Genomic DNA, 27,152 nt, shown 5'->3' with positions numbered 1-27,152 from the left:
AAAGGGATGGTTCACCACAAAATCAAAGTTTGTCAGATGTTTTCAAAGTGAGTAGATGTTTTTTTGTGGGTACATGTTATATGCATTAGGTGAAATCTGTAGACCTGAATCTGAAATGGATGGGAATGTTTGAGTGTTATTCCATGTAACGAATTAGTGACACACAGAATAAACAATACATTCTGAGAGAACACAGTCAGTTGTAAAGGTAAATAAATATAGTGCAAGGTGTAGCCAAGGTGTACATTGAACAATGAACACTTCACTTCAATGAACACTTCAACCTATGTTCTGTAGATTCAGCTGAAGGGTCCTACAAGGGAGACTGAGAGTATCCCACCTGGCTCTTTATTCATTTACAGAGCTAGCTGGGTCCTGATGTTGACATGATGCCAGGCTTGGGTCACAATTACAGTGCCTTCAGAAAGTATTCACACCCCTGGACATTTTCCAAATTTCTTGTGTCACAGCCTGAATTTTAAGTTGATTAAATGTTGATTTTTGTTGTCACTGGCCTTCACACAATACCCCTTAATGTCAAAGTCAAATGATGTTTACATTTTTTTTAAACAAATTAATTACAATTTAAGAGCTTAAATGTCTTGAGTCAATAAGTATTCAACCCCTTTGTTATGAAGCCGATATAAGTTCATGAGGAAAAATATCCTTAACAAGTCACATAAGTTGCATGATGTCCAACCCTGATCTGTTTCACCTGTCTTGTGCTTGTCTTCACCCCCCACCAAGTGTCTCCTATTTTTCCCCCATTATTCTGTGTATTTACACCTGTATTTTTTGTTTGTCTGTTGCCAGTTCGTTTTGTTTTGTCAGGTCTTACTAGCATTTTTACCTTTTCTCCTGTTCTCAAGTTTTGTTTTCTAGTCTTCCCGGTTCTGACCTTTCTGCCTGTCCTGACCCTGAGCCCGCCTGCCGTTCTGTCCCTGATTGACTCTGCCTTGGATTACGAACCTCTGCCTGCTCCTTTGTTATAATAAATATTAGGATAATTATTCTATCTGCCTCCTGTCTCTGCATCTAGGTCATATACTGAGTCGTGATAGTACGGACTGGCCATGACTGACCGAGCAGACCAGCTGTGCAACACTGTCTCCTCACAAGGAGCCACCATTGGAAGACACGAGGAGTTACTACATAACCGTATGGAATGATTCCATACCTTGACAGAAGACCATGCCAAGTCTGTGCATTGTTGGAACATTTTCGTGGACTATTAGGCAGCCAGCCTGTCCTCCGGATTTCATCCTCAATCTAACGGCCAGTCGGACCCCAGCTCCCCGCTATCGTCTCGTGCAGAGGGTATGGCTCTCCACTCGGGATCTGCCCCTCCGGGTGGAGTCCCGTAAACTTTCCGCCTGCTTTATCGGCCCTTTCCACATCTCCCACTGCTGTTTGTCTTCTGTCGCCCCACACCCTCCGTATACATCCCACTTTCCATGTGTCTAGGATTAAACCTCTGTCTCACAGCCCTTTGTCTCTTGTTTCCATCTGGGTTGTTTCCTGAGTCGTGATACATGGACTAACTATGTGTGCAATAATAGTGTGTTAACCTGATTTTTGAATGACTACCGCATCTCTGTAGCCCACACGTACAATTATTTGTAAGGTCCCTCAGTTGAACAGTGCATTTACAACACAGATTCAACCACAAAAACCAGGGAGGGTTTACAATGCTCGGCAAAGACATTTTAATTTAAAAAAGCAGGGATTGAATATGCCTTTGAGCATGGTGAAGTTATTACACTTTGGATGGTGTATCAATACACCCAGTCGCTACAAATACAGGCCTCCTTCCTAACTCAGGTTGCCAGAGAGGACTGGTGACGCCAATGGTGACTTTAAAACAGTGAGTTTAATAGCTGTAATAGAAGAACTAAGGATGGATTAACAACACTAGTTGAAGAATTTTTAAAAGAATAATGTGCAAATATTGTACAATCCATGTGTGCAAAGCTCTTAGAAACTTACCCAGAAAGACTCAGCTGTAATCACTGCCAAAGGTGATTCTTACATGTATTGACTAAGGGGTGTGAATATGTATCTAAATGAGATATTTCTCTATTTCTTTTTCAATACATCTGCAAAAAAAAATCTAAAAACATGTTTTAATTTTGCATTATGGGGTATTGTATGTTTTATTGTAGGAGTGAACATTTTTTATTTCATCCATTTTGAATTAAGGCTGTAACACACATTCAAACTAATTCCATGGAGAGCCGAGTTTCTAAATTCATGAATTAAGGTCACTAATTAGTAACGAACTCCCTTCACCTGGTTGCCTAGGTCTTAATTGAAATGAGAGAAAAAAACTGCAGACCCTCGTCCCTCTGTGGAATGAGTTTGTTGTAAAACAATCAAGTGTGGAATAAGTCACTGGGTATGAATACTTTCTGAAGGCACTATACACTGTGGCATCCAACATCTTGCATCCTTACAAAGCGAAATATGGTTTCCTTTATGTACTGACAGGCCTAAATTCAAATTGGAGTACTGTCGTTTTAAATGTAAAAGTGGGCGGGATCCGAACAAGGGGGACTTGTGGCAGGCTGTGGGGTGCATTCGCCTACATTGAATAAGCGGATCACACGGGTTGTAACTTTATTTGGGAAAATGACGAAAATCACAGTAGTCAAAACCAAGGCATATCCCGACCAGAAGCCTGGTACGAGTGGCCTGAGGAAAAGGGTGACAGTCTTTCAAACGAATGAGCACTATGCAGAGAACTTCATTCAAAGCATTATTTCTTGCATCGACCCAGCGGAGCGTCAGCCTGGACTGCTCGTAGTGGGAGGAGATGGAAGGTTTTTCATGAAAGATGCCATTCAGTTGATCATCCAGATCGCCGCTGCTAATGGGGTCAGTAATACTTCTGTCGTAGTCCAGCAGGTAGTCCCTAAAACATGACTCTTAAGCCTAGGCCTCACCCTCAAACGTGCATAGCATCAGCAGCTAGCCTAGCATCTTTGACAGCTCCCGGTGTTGACAGTGGCAGCTCCAATCGTTAATACATTGTAACGCTTCTGTGATTGTGTTGAAGTTGGCGGTTACATTCATTTCAATTGCTGTCATGTAGACTAAAATAACTATCGGCCTGAGCCTACATTTGCTTAAGCTATATTAATTGGGACTATATAGGCCTAGATGACAATTGTCTCTCATATCAAATCACATGCATAGGATCATTTTAAAGGAAGTATTGAATCCTCATGGACTTTGACGTTCAATGACGTGCAAGCCCCATGCATCGGAACGTGATAGGGGTCAGTGGAGTTCTTAGACGGTCTCTGGTGCTAAATGACCCCGCTGATCTTTGGATGAAGTGCACGGAGATGGCATGTTAAATGGTAGGATACCCTTGCCCTTTCCCTAGGTGACGCAAAAAAAACACTACACCATCCGGTTCCCCTTATGTAGCATATCCAGTCAGTGAGCACTCTGCCTTGCCATGAATGTTTAGTATACCAACAAAGACAACGGTTCTCTGCAAGTTTGTAATGATCGGGAAAAAGTGCAACACCGAGTGGTTATTTTATTAGGAGAGACTGTTTTTGGATGTCCGTGGCACGCACAGCCGTTCGTTCTGTTCGTTCCCTCTGCGACTTTTTAGTGGAAGGCGTGGTGGTGTGCTGTCACGTAGCCCTGCGGTTTGCATTACAGCGAGCTGGGCATTTTGGGTACACAGGCACATCTTGTTTAACTAGACACACAATGACCTCCTGGCTAAACACGACGTACAGACAGACCAATGGCATGATCACACCATATAGCGCCAGTATGATCTGTCCCATTATGATGACAAAAGGAACATCATGATCATCACATAAACTACTCTGAATGCGTCTTATTCACGGTGAATAATGTATTGCTGCGTTTATATTTGCTACCCATGTCATCTTCACTTTTAATGTAGGCCTATTACGTAAGTTAAAGGGGATGTTACCCTGATGTCTTCACAAACCGACAATAGACTGATGATGAAAAATAATAATTTTGGGAGGGTTTATATTTGTCCTGTTACACACACACGTGTGTATGGGAAATGTGTTTCTTGCATATCCCAACTCCCCCTGAGACACTCCCCAGGCCCAATTGGGGATAAGTGCCTTTTTTCTTTTTCTTACCTTGTCAGCTCCAGGATTCAAACCAGTGACCTTTTGGTTACTGGCCAAATGCTCCAACCTCAAGGCTATATGCTGCCCAATAGTTTTTGCAATATTGTAAACACAATATCCTACCAACCCCCAAACATTGTTTACTTTCCATACTATCCCGCGTTGCTTGTTTAGCTCCCACATAGCAGCCTGACCTCACCACTGGCATGTTGAATCAGTATACTCCTCTCGTATTTTCATCCTCACAATGTGTGTAGACTGAATAGGTGAATGTAATAAACAAAATACATAGGATGTACAGGATGCAAAGGAGTCTACAGTGAATTCACTAAATGTTGCTAGTCATACAAAAGCTGGCCTCAGTCTTCGGTGAGAAAGATGTCCAGTTATGATGTTTTAAGATGTTTTAATGGAAATATATTCACAGGGGTTTCAAAATGTGTGTGTGTGTGTGTGTGTGTGTGTGGTTTTCTGAAAGTACAGAGTAAAGAAATGGTCATTAGTATGCAATATTGGAACAATATCAGGATATAAGCATCAAGACAATATCACAGTGGTAAAATAATAAGCAACTATTATAATAGTAAGGCATTTTGACAATATGACAGTGATATTGCACCGTTGATTAACATAGGAAAAACTTAATTAAAAAGAGCCACAAGGGGGCAGGGCAGAGCTATACAATGAACAGGCCAAAGGGCCATGATGACCACTTCAAAGGAGTAAAAGAAGCTAGCGATTCTCAGACGCCATAGTAGCATACAGAACTAATGGAGAAATGGACTTAAACACATGAACAGAAAATGATACCATAAAGGCTATGAAATGAGTACCTCTTGTGTCTGCGGTTATAATGAAAAAAGACGGGCTACACATTCTCTATACATGTGCCAATTATTGGGCATGATGCCGCTACGTGCAAATCAATTAGCTAGCAATGGAAAATAACTGTGTGCTTGGGTAGAAACGACAGCATAATTACAACAAGAAGATGTTGATACAAATTATAAGGTACTTACAGGTATGCACACGTACAAAGTTATTATCAGTAAAGAAACAACAAAAGTCCAGGGGGGAAATGCTCTGCTCCACTCAACAGGTTCTGGCCAGAGAATATGCAAATGTGGCACGCGCAGAACGGCAGGGAATATTCTACACAGTATAACATATAGTAAAAAATGACATCGGAGAAAGCTGATTAGCCCATTGTTCTCCCCGTCCCTCGCTTTCTCTCCTGTCTCCATGTAGATCGGCCACCTGATCATCGGTCAGGATGGCATCATGTCCACCCCTGCTGTGTCCTGTGTGATCCGCAAGCTCAAAGCTGTGGGAGGAATCATCCTCACTGCCAGCCACAACCCCGGTGGCCCCAACGGAGACTTTGGCATCAAGTACAACATAGCCTCCGGAGGTGAGATGGGAGATGGGATAGGAAGGAGAGGGGTAGGAAGGGGATGGGAAGGGAGGAGAGAGACTGGAAAAAGACACACAGGAGGGAGAAAAGGAAAAACCCATAGAGGAGAGAGACCGGTGAGAGATAGGAACAGGGGATGAGACTGTGCTGGAGGGTAACGTTTAAACTTCACTGACCTTTGATGAAGATTTACATTTACAATTTAGCCATTTAGCAGACACTCTTATCCAGAGCGACTTACAGTTAATGCAATCATCTTAAGATGGCTGGGTGGGACAACCACATATCACAGTAAGTCATTTGTTTTTCCTTCATAGTAGCTGTCGGCAAAGTCAGAGCTAGTAAGGTGTAGCACATTTCAGGATAGGGTGCGCAGAGCAACGCTGATATACTTCAATCGATACTTTTAAGACAAAGTATAGTATACATAGTGGTGAGGTATGGCTGTTTTACTGTATTGCATAACATTTCTCATAACCTCTTCCTTATCCTCCTCACCTTACTGTGTGTCTCTGCCCCCCAGGTCCTGCTCCAGAGGGAATCACAGACAAAATCTTTCAGATCAGCAAGAGCCTAACAGAGTACCACATATGCCCTGACCTCAAAGTGGACATCTCCAAGATCGGCAAGCAGACTTTCAATGTGGACACGTTCAAGCCCTTGACAGGTATTGTAGGATTGGACGGGATTAGCTGGGTGTCAGATCTCAACTGACTGGGATGGGTTAGCTTGGAGACCAAATCTGTGAGAAGCTCACTGGTACAAATCCTTGAGCAAGGCACTGAAGTTCAGGCGGTATTGCAATCAGTAAAGCACTGCGATCTAAAGTATGTGCATATGCAATATAGTTTTATTATTTGTCTGTTTTATCCTGAGTCTAAAATGCTACATTAAATCTTATCAATCCTAACTCTGCTGTTTATCCTCTACAGTGGAGATTGTGGACTCTGTGGAGGCCTACGCTGAGATGTTGAGGGGAATCTTCGACTTCCATGCCTTGAAGGAGCTGGTGTCTGGAGCCAATCACATTAAAGTCCGTCTGGACGCCATGCATGGCGGTATGGATCACATACTGTAGCCTACCTCTCTGGTGCTGGCTGCTGTATGACACCTCCACCATCTCCCATGTTTTGTATAGAATTGGCTTTTGTTTATTTACATGCATATATGTATACATATATACAGTTGATGTCAGAAGTTTACATACACCTCAGCCAAATACATTTAAACTCAGTTATTCACAATTCCTGACATTTAATCCTAGTAAAAATTCCCTGTTTTAGGTCAGTTAGGATCACCACTTTATTTTAAGAATGTGAAATGTCAGAATAATAGTAGAGAGAATTATTTATTTCAGCTTTTATTTATTTCATCACATTCCCAGTAGGTCAGAAGTTTACATACACTCAATTAGTATTTGGTAGCATTGCCTTTTTAAATTGCTTAACTTGGGTCAAACGTTTTGTGTAGCCTTCCACAAGCTTCCCACAATAAGTTGGGTGAATTTTGGCCCATTCCTCCTGACAGAGCTGGTTTAACTGAGTCAGGTTTGTAGGCCTCCTTGCTCGCACACGCCTTTTCAGTTCTGCCCACAACTTTTCTATAGGATTGAGGTCAGGGCTTTGTGATGGCCACTCCAATACCTTGACGTTGTTGTCCTTAAGCCATTTTGCCACAACTTTAACTTCCTGACTGATGTCTTGAGATGTTGCTTCAATATATAAACATAATTTTCCTTCCTCATGACGCCATCTATTTTGTGAAGTGCACCAATCCCTCCTGCAGCAAAGCACCCCCACAACATGATACTGCCACCCTTGTGCTTCACGGTTGGGATGGTGTTCTTCGGCTTGCAAGCGTCCCCATTTTTCCTCCAAACATAATGATCGTCATTATGCCAAAAAGTTATTTTTGTTTCACCAGACCAGAGGACTTTTCTCCAAAAAGTAGGATCTTTGTCCCCATGTGCAGTTGCAAACCATAGTCTGGTTTTGGAGCAGTGGCTTCTTCTGTGCTGAGTGGCCTTTCAGATTATGTCGATATAGTACTTGTTTTACTGTGGATATAGATACTTTTGTACCTGTTTCCTCCAGCATCTTCACAAGGTCCTTTGCTGTTGTTCTGGGATTGATTTGCACTTTTTGCACCAAAGTACGTTCATCTCTTGGAGACAGAACGCGTCTCCTTCCTGATCGGTATGACGGCAGCGTGGTCCCATGGTGTTTATACTTGCGTACTATTGTTTGTACAGATGAACGTGGTACCTTCAGGCATTTGGATATAGCTCCCAAGGATGAACCAGACTTGTGGAGGTCTACATTTTTTTTTCTGAGGTCTTGGCTGATTTCTTTTGATTTTTCCTTGATGTCAAGCAAAGAGGCACTGAGTTTGAAGGTAGGCCTTGAAATACATCCACAGGTACACCTCCAATTGACTCAAATTATGTCAATAAGCCTATCAGAAGCTTGTCAAGCCGTTTTCCAAGCTGTTTAAAGGCACAGTCAACTTAGTGTATGTAAACTTCTGACCCACTGGAATTGTGGTACAGTGAATTATAAGTGAAATAATCTGTCTGTAAACAATTGTTGGAAAAATTACTTGTGTCATGCACAAAGTAGATGTCCTAACCGACTTGCCAAAACTATAGTTTGTTAACAAGAAATTTGTAGAGTGGTTGAAAAATGAGTTTTAATGACTCCAACCTATGTAAACTTCTGACTTCAACTGTAAGTATGTATGTATTTGTGTGTATATATACATACATACATACATACATACAGTTGAAGTCGGAAGTTTACACACAATAAGTATTTATTTTTTAAACTATGTCTAAGCAAGGTAGATGATCTAGATTGGTGCTCTCAGTTCTGTTTGTATGCCCAGGACAAACACCGTTTTGTGTCTTTAGGACTGTGACATGTTGTCCAAATGAGTTTAATCTCTTAAATGCTGTTTTTTTTTTCCAGTTAGATTCCCAGCACACACACACACCCCTATACATAATAACCTTTACCCTCTCGCCCCCCTCCAGTGGTTGGACCCTATGTGAAGAAGATCGTTTGTGAGGAGTTGGGCGCTGCCGCTGATGGTGCTTTCAACTGTGTCCCCAAGGAGGACTTTGGTGGTCACCACCCTGACCCCAATCTGACCTACGCTTCTGACCTGGTCAACGCCATGAAGGGAGGAGAGTACGACCTCGGAGCCGCCTTCGACGGGGACGGAGTAAGTAGACAGTAGGAAGCCTGGAATTGAAGCTATTCCTTGCATGACTGGTGTCCCCTAGTGTCAGTAGAACCAGTCCTTGAGTCGGCCCACAATCCATCCAAACCTCTGCTTTACCTCGTCTCTGCTGCAGTCTGTTCAGATGCTGATCCTCTCCTTCCTATTCCTTCCCTACCCTCTCCTTTCCTTCCCTACCCTCTCCTTTCCTTCCCTACCCTCTCCTTTCCTTCCCTACCCTCTCCTTTCCTTCCCTACCCTCTCCTTCCCTTCCCTACCCTCTCCTTTCCTTCCCTACCCTCTCCTTTCCTTCCCTACCCTCTCCTTTCCTTCCCTACCCTCTCCTTCCTTCCCTACCCTCTCCTTTCCTTCCCTACCCTCTCCTTTCCTTCCCTACCCTCTCCTTTCCTTCCCTACCCTCTCCTTCCCTTCTCTACCCTCTCCTTTCCTTCCCTACCCTCTCCTTTCCTTCCCTACCCTCTCCTTTCCTTCCCTACCCTCTCCTTTCCTTCCCTACCCTCTCCTTTCCTTCCCTACCCTCTCCTTTCCTTCCCTACCCTCTCCTTTCCTTCCCTACCCTCTCCTTTCCTTCCCTACCCTCTCCTTTCCTTCCCTACCCTCTCCTTTCTGCTCCACAGGATCGTAACATGGTCCTGGGAAAGCATGGCTTCTTCGTCAACCCGTCGGACTCTGTGGCCGTCATCGCAGCCAACATCACCTGCATCCCCTACTTCCAGAAGACTGGGGTCAAAGGTCTGGCCCGCAGCATGCCCACAAGCGGAGCTCTGGACAAGTGAGCCTAACGTCCATACACTGTCCGTTCATAGCTTCTTCTTGGTTGTGCATTAAATATTTATTTATTCATGTATCAAATGTTATTGGTCACATACACATGGTTAGCAGATGTTAATGCGGGTGTAGCGAAATGCTTGTACTTCTAGTTCCGACAGTGCGGTGATATCTAACAAGTTATCTAACAATTTCCCAACAACTACCTAATACACACAAATCTAAAGGGGTGAATGAGAATATGTACATATGGCATTGGCCGAGCGGCATAGGCAAAGTGCAATAGATGGTATAAAATAGTGTATATACATATATGAGTAATGTAAGATATGTAACCATTATTAAAGTGGCATTATTTAGAGTGGCATTGTATAAAGTGACTAGTGATGAATTTATTAAAGTGGCCAGTGATTGGGTCTCAATGTTGGCAGCAGCCTCTCTGAGTTAGTGATTGCTGTTTAGCAGTCTGATGGTTTTGAGATAGAAGCTTTTTCAGTCTCTTGGTCCCAGCTTTGATGCACCTGTGCTGACCTCACCTTCTGGATGGAAGCGGGGTAAACAGGCAATGGCTTGGGTGGTTGTTGTCCTTGATGATATTTTTGGCCTTCCTGTGACATCAGTAGCTGTAGGTGTCATGGATGTAGTTTGTCCCTGGGACAGTGCACATTAATCAGCATTTAAAAAATAAAATATTTAACTATGCTAGTCAGTTAAGAACAAATTCTTATTTACAATGACAACCCACTGTTCCCCGGTAGGTCAACTGCCTTATTCAGGGGCAGATCGACAGATTTTTACCTTGTCAGCTCAGGATTCGATCCAGCAACCTTTCGGTTACCGGCCCAATGCTCTAACCACGAGGCTACCTGCCGCTCCTAGTTTCCTCATCAGTGATTAAGTGCAGGAGTTAGGATATGAAAATGAGCTCTTTTGCTCTCTCTCTGTCCCTCAGTGTGGCTAAAGCCCTGAAGATGAATCTGTATGAGACTCCTACGGGCTGGAAGTTCTTCGGCAACCTGATGGACGCTGGCAAGCTGTCTCTGTGCGGAGAGGAGAGCTTCGGCACTGGTGAGTGAGGGATCCACATTTTCAAGTAAACAGCCAGTTTACTATGGCCCGTCAGCGCAAACATTTAGATAAATCAGATTGGTGGTATTACTTCGTTCCAGTCAGTTGGGCAATGCATTTTTACCCCTTTTTCTCCACAATTTCGTGGTATCCAATTGTTGTAGTAGCTACTATCTTGTCTCATTTCTACAACTCCCGTACGGGCTCGGGAGAGACGAAGGTTGAATGTCATGCGTCCTCCGATACACAACCCAACCATAGCGCGCATCCAACCCGGAAGCCAGCCGCACCAATGTGTCGGAGGCTACACCGTGCACCCGGCAACCTTGGTTAGCGCGCACTGCGCCCGGCCCGGTAGGACATCCCTACCGACCAAGCCCTCCCTAACCCGGACGACGCTAGGCCAATTGTGCGTCGCCCCACGGACTTCCCGGTCGCAGCCGGTTACGACAGAGCCTGGGCGCGAACCCAGGGACTCTGATGGCACAGCGCCCTTAACCACTGCGCCACCCGGGAGGCCCCCTAGCACATGTCTTAACCACCACCCTTCTTCCCCCTCCTCTCTTCGTTGTTTACCCCCCAGGCTCTGATCACATCCGTGAGAAGGACGGCTTGTGGGCGGTGCTGGCCTGGATGTCCATCCTAGCCCACAGGAAGCAGAGTGTGGAGGAGATCATGAAAGACCACTGGAACAAATTTGGCAGGAACTTCTTCACCAGGTAAGTCTGGGACTCTGCTACTCTGTTACCCTCCAGTGGTGAGCTAGAGAACTACAGTCTATCTGGATCGGGGCCACATTCTGTAGGCTGTTTCTCATAGAGTATTGAAGTACTTATAGAACTATTTGTTAGGCTTTCTTTTATATCAAGTTCTTCGATGATAACCTCCATAAATGTACACATTCGTTAAGGTGGTCCATTTGACTATTTTAACGCCACTCATCTCGTGGAGTATGCACACATTGACAGTTGAGAGCTCTTATTTAGTCTTCCTATTAAGACCATTCCCCAACCCATCCAAACTACACCAGGTATGACTATGAAGAGGTGGACTCGGACAAAGCCAACACCATGATCAAGGAGCTGGAGGCTACGATGTTTGACAAGTCCTTTGTGGGCCAGAAGTTCTCGTCAGGAGATAAAAGTTATCAGGTGGCAGTCTCTGACAACTTTGCCTACACCGACCCCGTGGACGGCAGCGTCTCCAAGAACCAGGTAAGAGACAGGACCCAGGGGGGGCGTCTAGGCAGAGCCATTGCAACATGCAATGTGGGTGATCTATTTAGTCAGTATAGTTTGATGATAATGAGTGATAGTATTTTATAACAATTCTGTTAATCGAAAGATGACCATCACATTTGATGATTGATCCTGCCTATGTAGGGACTTGAAGTATCACCAGAGGCACTTGCATATTGTACCTTGAAAAATGCCATTGTTGTTATTAGTTTTTGCTCCGTATTTCCAGTAAATTGACTTCCATAAGTCATATCACCATAGTCATCATATAGTCAGGTTTAACTCTCTCTCTTTCTCTCAGGGTCTGAGGATCGTCTTCTCCGACGGCTCCAGGATCATCTTCCGTCTCAGTGGGACAGGCAGCGCCGGGGCAACCGTCAGGCTCTACATAGACAGCTATGAGAAAGACCCCGCCAAGATCTACGGCGACGCACAGGTGAGACCTGAGGGCCGAGGAGCAGCTGGGGTCTTCTGATTTGGATGATGGAATGTGACAGGGCACGGTGGGGGAGCCCTTACACTTGTCATGACGGCTCTATGGGAGATGAAGTATTTACACATCTAAGGTTAGTTACGTTGTCAGAGGGAATAGCCCTCAAAAGGCTTCCCCTCAGCCCAGAGGGGGAGGCCTGGAATCTGGACCTAGCAGACAGCTTGTTTAGAATTTTATTTAACCAGATTAGTAGTGTTGCGATTTAAATAAATATTTTTCATGAGTAAACTGGATCAAGACAGCAGCATGAACACATCAGTTTCAGACAAACAGGCGGACCAAAGATGCATCAAACCAGATGAAGTTGCATCATGATAGGAAAAAGCAGCATGTCAGTAAAGAACATGTGCACAACACGAGTCCGATAATACCCCCCCCCATGCTATGTTCTAATGTTCGGCACTGTCAGTATAAAACAAGATTGGCATCTGAGCTTTTATCTCTTTTTATTTCGAGCTAGAAGAGAGGATGGATAAAAATGGCCTTTTTAAATAATAATGTACCGGTGCTTGAGTCTGCGTGTTGCTATGTCCAGCCGACAGCACTGTGGAGATCACAATGAGGAGTTGGGCGTCTGGTTAGTGACTAAATGAAGGGCTGCCTGATATAGAGTCGAGAACCTTTAGTGAAGAGCTTGAGGATTGCACATAAATAGTATCACCATAGTCCAACACGGAGAGCAAAGTACAACGAATCAACTCCGGTGGCAAAGGGAACTAAAACGAGCTTTGTGCCGCTAATAAAATTCTATACGCAGCTTGAGTTTCCCGACAAGGTTTTCTACAAGGGTGGTGGAAGCTCAACTTCTCGTCCACCCAAACTCCCAGATATTTGTAGGCTTTAACTTGCTCTTATGGACTGCCCTGCCAAGGTAGTCATGACCATGGTTTTCAAAGTGTTTAGCATTGGAAAATACCATGCATTTTGTTTTTAGAGGAATTCAGAACTAGCTTCAAATCGTACAGATTCTGTTGAATGATGTTTAAAAAGCTGTTTTTGAGCTTTTTCAAAAGCCAGTCAAACTGCTGCCACTTGACAAGAGAACAGTGTCATCTGTGTAAAAATGTACATCAGCTGTCTCAATCTGTCTCCCAATGCTGTTGATTATAGACAATAAACTCAAATTGATCCTTGAGGCACACCTGAGTTCATCTCTGATGTCCGACTTAACCATTTGCCTTGACACGTTGGGTCGTCAGGTCCAACAACCGTGCCTTCCAGAATTCCTAGTTGACTTGAGAGGGAATGTTTGGCTAAGAGTTTAGTCATGGTTGATATCAGGGCCAGGAAGAAGTGGGGGGGGGGGACTATGGGGAAAATAAAAAAAGTAGAGATTTGACACTTCATCAAGTGTTTTAGGCAGGAGGGAGAATGATAGCGTAAGAAAGGCAGACTGGCAGAAGGGGAAGAAACTTCCTGATAATCGTTTTGGATAAAGAGGCCCTCTGAAACGGATTAATTTCGGCTCCTTCACCTTGCTCACAAGTGAACGCAATATTGCAGATGCTTGGCCTACTCGAGGGCCAGGTGGAGTTCTTTGTTAAGACTGTAACGGGGAAGGGGTTATGGTAAGGGGCTGTAATCTAAGGTTGACTGTCTTCCTCAGGTCATGCTGAAACCTCTGGTGGAGATTGCACTGAAGATCTCTGGGCTCCACGAGAAGACCGGCCGCACGGGCCCCACTGTGATCACATAGACTGACATGCTCTGCCACACCCTTCAAGGTACCTCAGTCCTTTCAACCGTCCAACTTGTGCCTACCCTCTGACTTCCAGAAGAACAATCTCACCTCTACCCTAATGTCCAAACAAAGCCTTCAAAGCCAACACTTTCATTCACCGTGAATAAAAAGTCATTACAAAAAACTATTGTTGCACTCGTGTGTATTTATTTTGGAGACCTCAATATATTTTTCATTACAAACTGGGTGGTTAGAGCCCTGAATGCTGATTGGCTGACAGCTGTGGTATATCAGACCGTATACCTTGAGTATGACAAAACATGCATTTTTACTGCTCTAATTACGTTGATAACCAGTTTATAATAGCAATAAGGCACCGTGGTATATTGGCCATATACCACACCCCCCTCGTGCATTATGGCTTAAATATACAGTGCATTTAGAAAGCATTCACAACCCTTGACTTTTTACACATTTTGTTGTTACAGCCGAATTTCAAATGTTTCTTTGTCACTGACCAACACACAATAGCTTAATGTCAAATGGGAATTGTTTTATTTTTCATAAATTCTTTACTAATGTTAATTTTTCTTAGACTTTGACCTTAGAGAATTGTGTGGATCGTTGACAATTTAAAAAAAAATAAGTTTAAATCCCACTCTAACTCAACAAATTGTGAAAAAAGTCAAGGGGCGTGAATACTTTCTGAATGTTGAAAAATATATTTAATGGTTATTTGCATTTCTTATTGAACATGCAAAGGCAGTATGAGCAGTATGTGCGTGCCGCTACGGACAACAAAACAAACACACACCCTACTACCACCACGCTCGGATTCGGTGAGAGATATCGATCACTCCCAGAAAGCCTGATTTTTAGCCAATCATCTGGGAGATTAGTGCTGGGGTGTGGTTATGGTGGTGAGATCACAGCCAACCAGCCTTGGGACCTGCATAGTCAACAAGACTCCCCCTCTCTATTTTCTCTCTTTTCTCACTGTCATGGTCCAAATTATATTGATTCAATTGTTGTAAAGCGAGAGAGGTCTGTCCGTGATAAAGAGCTGCTCTGCTTTTTCTTTTTTACACCCCACTCCACAAACTATTTTGATCCTATCTTGATTATTGTCCAGCCATATGGTTAAGTGCTGCAAAGAATGCCCTAGTTAAGCTGCTGCTGGCCCAGGACAGAGCGGCTAATATCAATGCTATGCATGCCAGACTCTTGGCTAAACGTTGAGGAAAGACTGACTGCATTGCTTCTTTTTTTTATATTCATGTGTTGGAAATTCTGGATTGTTTGCATAGTCAACTTACACACGGAACTGGCACACACACTTACCCCACCAGACATGCCACCAGGGGTCTTTTCACAGTCCCCAGGTCCAGAACAAATTCTATGAAATGTACATGTTATTCAGAGCCACAGCGCAAGTGAACAGCAAACCTGGTTTAAAAATACAAGTAAAGCAGCACCTCACGGCACAACGTCTCTCCCATGTGACCTTTTTGTGTGTGTACTGACATGTATGTGTAATTGATAGATGAACAAACACACTACATGTTAATGTTTGTAAAATCTTTTGTCTGTATTTTTCGTTATGTGTTGGACCCCGGTAAGACTAGCTGTCGCTAATGAGGATCCTAATAAAATAAAAACCTCTCCTCTCACTCTTTTATTTATTTATATATATATATATATATTCATGCCCACTTCCCACCACAAATACCAGGCCAGGGTTGTCTGTCTATTTGAACTGATGAGAATTAGCTCTGGTAGACCCAGACCATAATCCCCCTTAGCAGACAGTCTGTGAGAGAGAGCTCTGAGGTAGACAGAACTAGCCACTAGCCAGCCCTAAACGGGGCCTGGGGAGATCAGTGGGTGGGGTGATAATGTTAATGGTGACGGCCTCTAAGAGGAGACAATGTTCTGGATATTAAAATTGTGAGTTATTCTCTATCAACAAACAAGCCAAGAAGTTTAGGATGGATCAGGACTGGTTCTGTCCAGAGTCAATATAGGAGAAATGGGAGAGTTTCCAAAAGGTAATGTCTCCAAAGACATTCCTGGGTTGTGTCCCAAATGGCATCCCATTCCTTATGTAGTGTACTACTTTTGACCAGAGCCCTATGGGCCCATAGGGTGCCATTTGGGACACAGTCCTTGTCCTGAAGCCAGCCTGGAGGGTTATTAGACCCAATGAATCTACTCTTCCTGTTCTCTGCCGGGAAATGTACTCACCATTATCTTGAGTAATATGTGTGTGCGTGTGAGAGACCCTAAGATGATCTTCTAGCCAAATGGCAGAGAGCTGAGTATAACAGACTTCTAGAGTCCAGGGGATAAAAGGAAACAAAAATCCCAAGACTGAAACTTACGTTGATCTCAGGTCGATTGACTGGGGCCAAGTTAACCTCCTCTTTCATGTAAGAAAGTCATGACCATCATGCTTTTAGGGAATGATAATCATTTTATACAGAATTGTTATGTAGAAGGACTGAGGAGCTCAATTCTGGGGACTTTTTTAACAGACAACCTACCCTCCAGAAATGGGCCCAATAACATATTGGTAAAAATGGTTGACATTATTTTCACATATTGGACCATGCATGGTCTATATTATCAGATGTGTTATCAGCAATATACAGTGCCTTGCAAAAGTATTCATCCCCCTTGTTGATTTTTCCTATTTTGTTGCATTACAACCTGTAATTTAAATTGATGTTTTATTTGGATTTCATGTAATGGACATACACAAAATAGTCCAAATTGGTGAAGTGAAATGAAAAAAATTACTTGTTTAAAAAATGTCTTACAAATTAAAAACTGAAAATTGGTGTGTGCATATGTATTCACCCCCTTTGCTAAGAAGCCCCTAAATAAAATCTGGCACAACAAATTACCTTTAGAAGTCACATAATTAGTTAGATTCTATACAGGTGGACTTTAAGTGTCACATGATCTGTCACATGATCTCAGTATATATACACCTGTTCTGAAAGGCCCCAGAGTCTGCAACACCACTAGCAAAGGCCACCACCAAGCAAGCGGCACCATGAAGACCAAGGAGCTCTCCAAACAGGGCAGGGACAAAGTTGGGGAGAAGTACAGATCAGGGTTGGGTTATAAAAAATATCAGAAACTTTGAAAACCCCCGGAGCACCATTAAATCCATTATTAAAACATGGAAAGAATGTGGCATCACAACAAACCTGCCAAGAGAGGGCCGCCCACCAAAACACATGGACCAGGCAAGGAGGGCATTAATCAGAGAGGCAACAAAGAGACCAAAGATAGCCCTGAAGGAGCTGCAAAGTTCCACAGCGGAGATTAGAGTATCTGTCCATAGGACCACTTTAAGCCGTACTCTCCGCAGAGCTGGGCTTTACGGAAGAGTGGCCAGAAAAAAGCCATTGCTTACAGTAAAAAAATAAGCAAACACGTTTGGTGTTCACCAAAAGGCATTTTGGAGACTCCCCAAACGTATGGAAGGAGGTACTCACTATGTCTGGCGCAAACCCAACACCTCTCATCACCCCGAGAACACCATCCCCATAGTGAAGCATGGTGGTGGCAGCATCATGTGGGGTTGTTTTTCATCGGCAGGGACTGGGAAACTGGTCAGATTTGCCGGAATGATGGATGGTGCTAAATACAGGGAAACTCTTGAGGGAAACCTGTTTCAATTTTTATTATTTTATTATAAATAATAATTTTTCACTCAAATTTAGATGTGTGTAGTTTCTATAACAAAGTACTGTATGTTTTCGCCCTTTTAAGAGCTCTGTTGCTTGAAACTCCGGTTGTAAAACAATGCTGCTGATGTACAACCACATTTTGAAGTTGCACCTAGTGTTTTCTACTATTCTAACTCACAACTGTAAGTTGACACCCTGACTGAGTTCCCAAGAAAGGGCAATACTACTAATTGACCGTCGCTGAATTATCCAGCTACGGAAAAACTGTAAGTGGATATACTGTAAGCTGATTTAAAGTTATATCTACTATATCCATGACATTCACTATTTCCTTAAGTGCATGGGAAAGTGTAATGTGTCTTGAGGATTGTATTGCTCTTGTGACCCAATAAAAAAAATTATTAAAAAAAGAAGGAAAAAAATAATAGTTGCTTATTAGGCTATGCAGTGCCTTCAGAATGTATTCATACCCTTGACTTATTCCACATTTTGTTGTGTTACAGGCTGAATTCAAAATTGATTGCATTTATGTTCTTTCTGACCCATCTACACTCAATATCCCATAATGACAAAGTGATTTTTTTTTTGTTGAAATGTTCGCACATTTATTTAAAATGAATTACTGAAAAAACATATTTACATACTATAAGTATTCACACCCCTGAGTCAATACTTTGTAGAAGCACCTTTGGCAGTGATTACAGCTGTGAGTCTTTCTGGGTAATTCTCTAAGAGCTTTCCACACCTGGATTGTGCAACATTTGCCCATTATTCTTTTCAAAATTCTTGAAGCTCTGTCAAATTGGTTGTTGATTATTGTTAGACAACCATTTTCAGGTCTTGCCATAGATTTTCAAGTAGATTTGAGTCTTCTTGGTAAGAAACTCCAATGTCGATTTGGCCTTGTGTTTTAGGTTATTGTCATGCTGAAAGGTGAATTCATCGCCCAGTGTCAGATGGAAAGCAGGCTGAACCAGATTTTCCTCTAGGATTTTGCCTGTGCTTATCTCCATTCTGTTTCTTTTTTATCCAGAATAACTCCCCAGTCCTTAATGATTACAAAAAAATCCAGAAAATCACATTGTAGGATTTTTAATGAATTTATTTGCAAATTATGGTGGAAAATAAGTATTTGGTCAATAACAAAAGTTTATCTCAATACTTTGTCATTGCCAACAAAGGGTATATAACAGAGGTCAAATGTTTTCTGTAAGTCTTCACAAGGTTTTCACACACGGTTGCTGGTATTTTGTCCCATTCCTCCATGCAGATCTCCTCTAGAGCAATGATGTTTGGGGCTGTTGCTGGGCAACACGGACTTTCAACTGCCTCCAAAGATTTTCTAAGGGGTTGAGATCTGGAGACTAGCTAGGCCACTCCAGGACCTTGAAATGCTTCTTACGAAGCCACTCCTTCGTTGCCCGGGCAGTGTGTTTGGGATCATTGTCATGCTGAAAGACCCAGCCAAGTTTCATCTTCAATGCCCTTGCTGATGGAAGGAGGTTTTCACTCAAAATCTCACCATACATGGCCCCATTCATTCTTTCCTTTACACGGATCAGTCGTCCTGGTCCCTTTGCAGAAAAACAGCCCCAAAGCATGATGTTTCCACCCCCATGCTTCACAGTAGGTATGGTGTTCTTTGGATGCAACTCAGCATTCTTTGTCCTCCAAACACGACGAGTTTAGTTTTTACCAAAAAGTTCTATTTTGGTTTCATCTGACCATATGACATTCTCCCAATCTTCTTCTGGATCATCCAAATGCTCTCTAGCAAACTTCAGACGGGCCTTGACATGTACTGGCTTAAGCAGGGGGACATGTCTAGCACTGCAGGATTTGAGTCCCTGGCGGCATAGTGTGTTACTGGTGGTAGGCTTTGTTACTTTGGTCCCAGCTCTCTGCAGGTCATTCACTAGGTCCCCCCGTGTGGTTCTGGGATTTTTGCTCACCGTTCTTGTGATCATTTTGACCCCACGGGGTGAGATCTTGCGTGGAGCCCCAGATCGAGGGAGATTATCAGTGGTCTTGTATGTCTTCCATTTCCTAATAATTGCTCCCACAGTTGATTTCTTCAAACCAAGCTGCTTACCTATTGCAGATTCAGTCTTCCCAGCCTGGTGCAGGTCTACAATTTTGTTTTTGGTGTCCTTTGACAGCTCTTTGGTCTTGGCCATAGTGGAGTTTGGAGTGTGACTGTTTGAGGTTGTGGACAGGTGTCTTTTATACTGATAACAAGTTCAAACAGGTGCCGTTAATACAGGTAACGTGTGGAGGACAGAGGAGCCTCATAAAGAAGAAGTTACAGGTCTGTGAGAGCCAGAAATCTTGCTTGTTTGTAGGTGACCAAATACTTATTTTCCACCACAATTTGCAAATAAATTCATTAAAAATCCTACAATGTGATTTTCTGGATTTTTTCTCTCCATTTTGTCTGTCATCGTTAAAGTGTACCTATGATGAAAATTACAGGCCTCTCTCATCTTTTTAAGTGGGAGAACTTGCACAATTGGTGGCTGACTAAATACTTTTTTGCCCCACTGTATATCAACAATGTTTTAAACACACTGGCTTTTTAGGGAAGTACCTGTTAATGTCATCAGACAGCCATTTAAATGTTTCAACAGTTTCACAGTGGAAATGAGCTTGAAATGATGTGAACAGATTTGAGTCAGATGTTATAAGATTATAAAATGTGAGATTATGTTTTTAGTTTCATTTTCTAATTACATTATATATCATAAAAGGACTACGATTTTAAAAATGAAATACAATTTTAACAGTGGCTAAGAAGGCTACTGTGGCTATTTGAGCATAATGTAAGCCTGCCAGAGTGGCCCCCTACCATAAAAAAAACTATGGAGAAAACGCACCCATAAAATGTAACTTGGAAATAGCTGTTCTATCATTCAGTCTACAGTAGCAGCCAATGTGTGGTGTTCAATTTAGGCCTACATTCCATGAGACTTTTGAAGAAGAAAAAAACATGCAGAGCTTGACAATAACCTGTTCATCCACTTGTCCTTCAGACAAGGAGGTGACTGAAAATGTTGTGTCGTTCGATGCAAGAAACTAAAATAAAATGCATTATTATTATTCCCATACCAGAGAATCAGACAAATTATTCTACCCTCTGCCTATTGGCTACTTAGGTCATTCAAGCCTGTCTCAAAATACAACACTGCGCCACAAAACACCAGTCTCAAAGTCAACAGTGAATCGGCGACTCTGGGATGCTGGCCTTCTATGCATAGTTACAAAGAAAAAGCCATATCTCAGACTGCCCAATAAAATAAAAGATTAAGATGGGAAAAATAACACAGACACTGGACAGTTTCTTGGCAATTTCTCACATGGAATAGCCATCATTTTTCAGAACAAGAATAGACTGACGAGTTTCAGGAGAAAGTTCTTTGTTTCTGGACATTTTGAGCCTGTAATCGAACCCACAAATGCTGATGCTCCAGATACTCAACTAGTCTAAAGAAGGACAGTTTTATTGCTTCTTTAATCAGAACAACAGTTTTCACCTGTGCTAACATAATTGCAAAAGGGTTTTCTAATGATCAATTAGCCTTTTAAAATTATAACTTGGATTAGCTAACACAATGTGCCATTGGAACACAGGAGTGATGGTTGCTGATAATGGGCTCTGTATGCCTATGTAGATATTCCTTTTTAAAAATCTGCCATTTCCAGCTACAATAGTCATTTACAACATTAACAATGTCTACGCTTTATTTCTGATCAATTTAATGTTATTTTAATGGTCAAGAAACTAGCTTTTCTTTCAAAAACAAGGACATTTCTAAGTGACCCCAAACTTTTGAACGGCAGTGTATGTTTTCTCCGCTTCAGGCCATATTTAAGGCCTTTTAGAATTATGCCTTTGTCAGCTGATGGTCTTGTTCTTTGTCGTAAGGGACAAGTTCCCCCTACAGAGTATTCTAGGGGCAACTGTAAAAACACAGATGCCCCACCAACCACAGAGAAAGTCATTTAGCCATCTAATAGCTCCAGACCGAAAGCGTCTTAATGCAAGCCTTATTGTGATTACCTGACGTAATGACAGCCAATCAAAATCCAACCTGGGAACCATTACCGGCCGAACAGGGAAACACATTATGCGTCTCACCATGTCGGAATCACAGCCCTGGCCCCAACAATGTAGGTTCAGGAACAAACGGTCCACCCTATTATTCATTCCCCCCATGGACCCTAAAGAGGAACCATTTAGGTTTGTTACACATCCCGCTGTCACAGTCTGTACCTTTGATGGGGTGGTGGCTCAGTTTAGGGTTAACCCCCTCGATGGTACAGAGATGCTCCACAAATAAGGGGCCGGGGGTTATTGTATTTGAGTTGTTGCAACGTGAATGACATTGATATAGACGTACATGACAGGACAGGCATTGGTGGAATCAAATCTGTGCTCCGCAAAGTCCTTTTATTTTCCATTCCCACATGTCCAGAGAGAGAGACAGATTCCTCTGCTTACGGTCACCTGATTTTCCAGCTGGAGGTGTTTGGAGGTGACAGAAGCATGTCTGTTCTATGAAATATATTCCCAAATGTTTTTATTTTCTCTGCGTGCACTGATCTGACGTTAATGAGTGTTGATGACACTCGGCTGTTCCGGTGAAGGGAATGAAATAGTCTGTAATGAGCACCACAGCAGCGGCGCTCAACTCAAACAGTGGTGTGTAGCCCAGACCTTCTGTAGCTGATGGCACAGTCATTCAAAGCCTATACTTCATCACTCAGGATGTAACTTTCCAGGGCTACTATTTTTGCCATGTCATGTCACTAAAACAAAAACATGAATTCTGACAAGCACTCAATGCACAAAAATTCTTAATGCAATTGCAGGAAAACAGTTTTGAAAGCAGTTTTGGGCTTTGTTAAAAAGAAAGAGTGGGATCCCAGATTTGCTTTGCTACCAATGCACAGTAGCTCCCCGGCAGTCCCCTGCCTTGCATAATAAATATTAGCCCACAGAGAGAAGCACAAGATTGAACTTCAATCAACATTCTAGAGCAGTGGTTTCCAACTGATCGATCTCCAGGGCATTTCTGTGAAAAATCCAACAAAGCATTGTGTTCCTATTTTGTTGTTGTTGTTGTCTCTTGCTGTTGGTGGTAGGTACACCCGATACAGCTGCCCTGCATGCCAGGTAGGAAACTGTTGCCATTTTGAACCATTTCAAGTGTCTGAAGGTACAACTCTGCCTTCCCGGCTAGCCAGGAGAGCAAATCAAGTGCACTGCTGGCCAATCGGATGGCTCAGATTACCGTGTCTGCAGTAATGTAGCAGCCATAAAATAAAGATACACCAAAGTACATACTGTGAGATTTGCACTTGCTTTGAGATCAAGTGAGCTCCCGAGTGGCGCAGTGGCCTAGGCACTGCATCTCAGTGCAAGAGGCGTCACTACAGTCCCTGGTTCGATTCCAGGCTGTATCACATCCGGCCGCGTTTGGGAGTCCCATAGTGCGGTGCACAATTGGCCCAGCGTCGTCTGGGTTTGGCCGGGGTAGGCCGTCATTGTAAATAAGAATTTGTTCTTAACTGATTTGCCTAGTTTAAATAAAGGTTCAATTTTTTAAAAAGCAATGGCTGTATGTAGCCACGTGTGTACATTTTGTTCATATCCTTTGCGAGGGTAGCATAATTTGTCTGATTCTCTGTAATAATTGTATGGGAATAATAATGCATTTTATAATAATAATGCAGTTTCTTGCATCAAACAACACAACAACATTTTCAGTCACCTCTTTGTCTGAAGGAAAGTGGATAAACAGGTTAATGTTAAGCCCTGCATGTTTTTTTTCTAAATTCTCATGGAAATTAGGCCTACATTGAACACAGCACATTGGCTGCTACTGTTGGCTGAATGATAGAACAGCTATTTCCATGTTAAAATGTTATGGGGTGCATTTACTCCATTGTTTTGGATGGTAGGCCATTCTGGTAGGCCTCCATTATGATCAAATAGCTACAGTAGCCTACTTGGCCACTGTTAAAACTGTAACTTAAAGCGGGTACAGCCTCAGTGTTCACAGTAAATGCTCGCTAGAAGTTGGACAGAATTTTCACAACTGTGCAAGTTTGCGCTCAGCAGACCAAATCAAATCAAATGTATTTATATAGCCTGTTTTTATCATAGTCCTTTTATGATATAATAATGTGTAATTAGAAAATTAAACTAAAAACATAATCTCACATCTTATAACATCTGACTCAAATCTGTTCACATCATTTCAAGCCCATTTGTACTGTAAAGTTATTGTACTGTGGCCTCCCGAGTGGTGCAGCAGTCTCAGGCACGGCAGTGCTTGAGGTATCACTACAGATCAAGGTTTAATCCCAGGCTGTGTCGCAGTCAGCCGTGACTGGAAGACCCATGAGGCGACGTACAATTGGCCCAACGTCGTCCGGGTTAGGAGGAGGGTTTGTCCGGCCGGGTTGTCCTTGTCCCATCGTGCTCTAGCGACTCTTCAAATCAAATTTTATTAGTCACATGCGCCGAAATTCTTACTTCCAAGCACCTAATCAACAATGCAGTTTAAAAATGAATAAGAATAAGAAATAAAAGTAACAATTAGTTAAAGAGCAGCAGTAAAATAACAATAGCGAGACTATATACAGGGGGTATCGGTACAGAGTCAATGTGCGGGGGCACCGGTTAGTCAAGGTAATTGAGGTAATATGTACATGTAGGTATAGTTATTAAAGTTATCATCCATAGATAATAACAGAGAGTAGCAGCAGTGTAAAAGAGGGGGGCAATGAAAATATTCTGGGTAGCCATTTGATTAGATGTTCAGGAGTCTTATGGCTTGGGGGTAGAAGTTGTTTAGAAGCCTCTTAGACCTAGATTTGGCACTCTGGTACCGTTTGCCGTGCGGTAGCAGAGAGAACAGTCTATGACTAGGGTGGCTGGAGTCTTTGACCATTTTTAGGGCCTTCCCCTGACACCGCCTGGTATAGAGGTCCTGGATGGCAGGAAGCTTGGCGCCATTGATGTACTGGGCTGTACGCACTACCCTCTCTAGTGTCTTGCGGTCGGAGGCCGAGCAGTTGCCATACCAGGCAGTGATAGGCAATGATGCAACCAATCAGGATGCTCTCAATGGTGCAACTGTAGAACCTTTTGAGGATCTGAGGACCCATGCCAAATAGGTTTTGTCTTAGCTTATTGATGAGATTTGATGGCACTATGGTGTTGAACGCTGAGCTGTAGTCAATGAACAGCATTCTCACATAGGTGTTTATTTTGTCCAGGTGGGAAAGGGCAGTGTGGAGTGCAATAGAGATTGCATCATCTGTGGATCTGTTAGGGCGGTATGTAAATTGGAGTCGGCCTAGGGTTTCTGGGATAATGATATTGATGTGAGCCATGCAGCCTTTCAAAGCACTTCATGGATACAGACATGAGTGCTACGGGTCGGTAGTCATTTAGGCAGGTTACCTTAGTGTTCTTGGGCACAGGGACTATGGTGGTATGCTAAAAACATGTTGGTAATACAGACTCGGACAAGGAGAGTTTTTTATTTTTTATTTACCTTTATTTAACTAGGCAAGTCAGTTAAGAACAAATTCTTATTTACAATGAGGGCCTAGCAACAGTGGGTTAACTGCCTTGTTCAGGGGCAGAGCAACAGATTATTCTCGGGATTCGATCTAGCAACATTTCGGATACTGGCCCAACGCTCTAACCAAAAGGCTACCTGCCGCCCAGGTTGAAAATGTCAGTGAAGACACCTGCCAGTTGGTCAGTGCATGTTCGCAGTACATGTCCTGGTAATCCATCTGGCCCTGCGGCCTTGTGAATGTTGACCTGTTTAAATGTCTTACTCACATCGGCTGCGGAGAGCGTGATAACACAATCGTCTGGAACAGTTGGTGCTCTCATTCATGTTTCAGTGTTATTTGCCTCGAAGTTAGCATAGAAGTAGGTCTGGTAGGCTTGTGTCACTGGACAGCTTTCGGCTGTGCTTCCCTTTGTAGTCTGTAATGGTTTGCAAGCCCTGCCACATCCGACAAGCATCGGAGCCAGTGTAGTACGATTCGATCTTAGTCCTGTATTGACACTTTGCCTGTTTGATGGTTCATCGGGGGCATAGCAGGATTTCTTATAAAATTCCGGGTTAGAGTCTTGCTCCTTGAAAGCGGCAGTTCTAGCCTTTAGCTCAGTGCGGATGTTGCCTGTAATCCATAGCTTCTGGTTGGGGTATGTACAGTTGAAGTCGGAAGTTTACATTCACTTAGGTTGGAGTCATTAAAACTTGTTTTTCAACCACTCCACAAATTTCTTGTTAACAAATCGGTTAGGACATCTACTTTGTGCATGACACAAGTCATTTTTCCAACTATTGTTTACAGACAGATTATTTCACTTATAATTCACTGTATCGCAATTCCAGTGAGTCAGAAGTTTACATACACTACGTTTACTGTGCCTTTAAACAGCTTGGAAAATTCCAGAAAATGATGTCATGGCTTTAGAAGCTTCTGATAGGCTAATTGACATCCTTTGAGTCAATTGGAGGTGTACCAGTGGATGTATTTCAAGGCTTACCTTCAAACTCTTCTGTCTCCTAGAGGTGAACGTACTTTGGTGCGAAAAGTGCAAATCAATCCCAGAACAACAGCAAAGGACCTTGTGAAGATGCTGGAGGAAACAGGTACAAAAGTATCTATATCCACAGTAAAACGAGTCCTATATCGACATAACCTTTTTTTAGACATTTTAGCAAATGTATTCAAAATAAATTACTCATCTCATATGTATATAATGTACTCAATACCATCTACTGCATCTTGCCTATGCCGCTCTGTACTATCACTCATTCATATATTTTTATGTACATATTCTTCATCCCTTTACACTTGTGTGTATAAGGTAGTTGTTGTGAAATTGTTAGTTTAGATTACTCGTTGGTTATTACTGCATTGTCGGAACTAGAAGCACAAGCATTTCGCTACACTCGCATTAACATCTGCCAACCATGTGTATGTGACAAATAAAATTTGATTTTGATTTGAGCATAGAAGTAATTTAGCTTGTCTGGTAGGCTCGTGTCACTGTCGGAGAGCATAGCAGGATTTCTAATGAGCTTCCGGGTTAGAGTCCCGCTCCTTGAAAGCGGCAGCTCTACCCTTTAGCTGAGTGCGTATGTTGCCTGTAATCCATGACTTCTGGTTGGGGTATGTATGTACTGTCACAGTCGGGTCATCGAAACACTTATTGATGAAACCAGTGACTGATGTGGTGTATTCCTCAATGCCATCAGAAGAATCCCGTAACATATTCCAGTCTGTGATAGCAAAACAGTCCTGTAGTTTAGCATCTGCTTCATCTGACCACTTTTTCATTGACCGAGTCACTGGTGCTTCCTGCTTTAGTTTTTGCTTGT

The 27,152-nt window shown here is 42.8% G+C and overlaps 1 protein-coding gene across 1 annotated transcript; it reads left to right on the top strand.

Annotated features, from left to right (window-relative positions):
• The first annotated feature begins 2,518 nt into the window (after window positions 1-2,518).
• LOC139406803 (phosphoglucomutase-1-like) lies at window positions 2,519-15,702 on the top strand. The gene is made up of 11 exons (XM_071149852.1): window positions 2,519-2,874; window positions 5,379-5,541; window positions 6,068-6,211; window positions 6,477-6,602; window positions 8,576-8,766; window positions 9,402-9,556; window positions 10,505-10,620; window positions 11,204-11,339; window positions 11,651-11,834; window positions 12,160-12,294; window positions 13,958-15,702. The coding sequence occupies exons 1-11, from the start codon at window positions 2,629-2,631 to the stop codon at window positions 14,045-14,047; spliced, it is 1,686 nt and encodes a 561-aa protein (XP_071005953.1). The 5' UTR covers window positions 2,519-2,628; the 3' UTR covers window positions 14,048-15,702.
• Window positions 15,703-27,152: the final 11,450 nt, after the last annotated feature.

This window comes from Oncorhynchus clarkii, chromosome 4 (assembly GCF_045791955.1).
Source record: "Oncorhynchus clarkii lewisi isolate Uvic-CL-2024 chromosome 4, UVic_Ocla_1.0, whole genome shotgun sequence".
NCBI classification, from domain to species: Eukaryota; Metazoa; Chordata; class Actinopteri; order Salmoniformes; family Salmonidae; genus Oncorhynchus; species Oncorhynchus clarkii.
The sequence above is the reverse complement of the archived record's forward strand: the minus strand, read 5'-3'. Positions and strand labels throughout refer to the sequence as shown.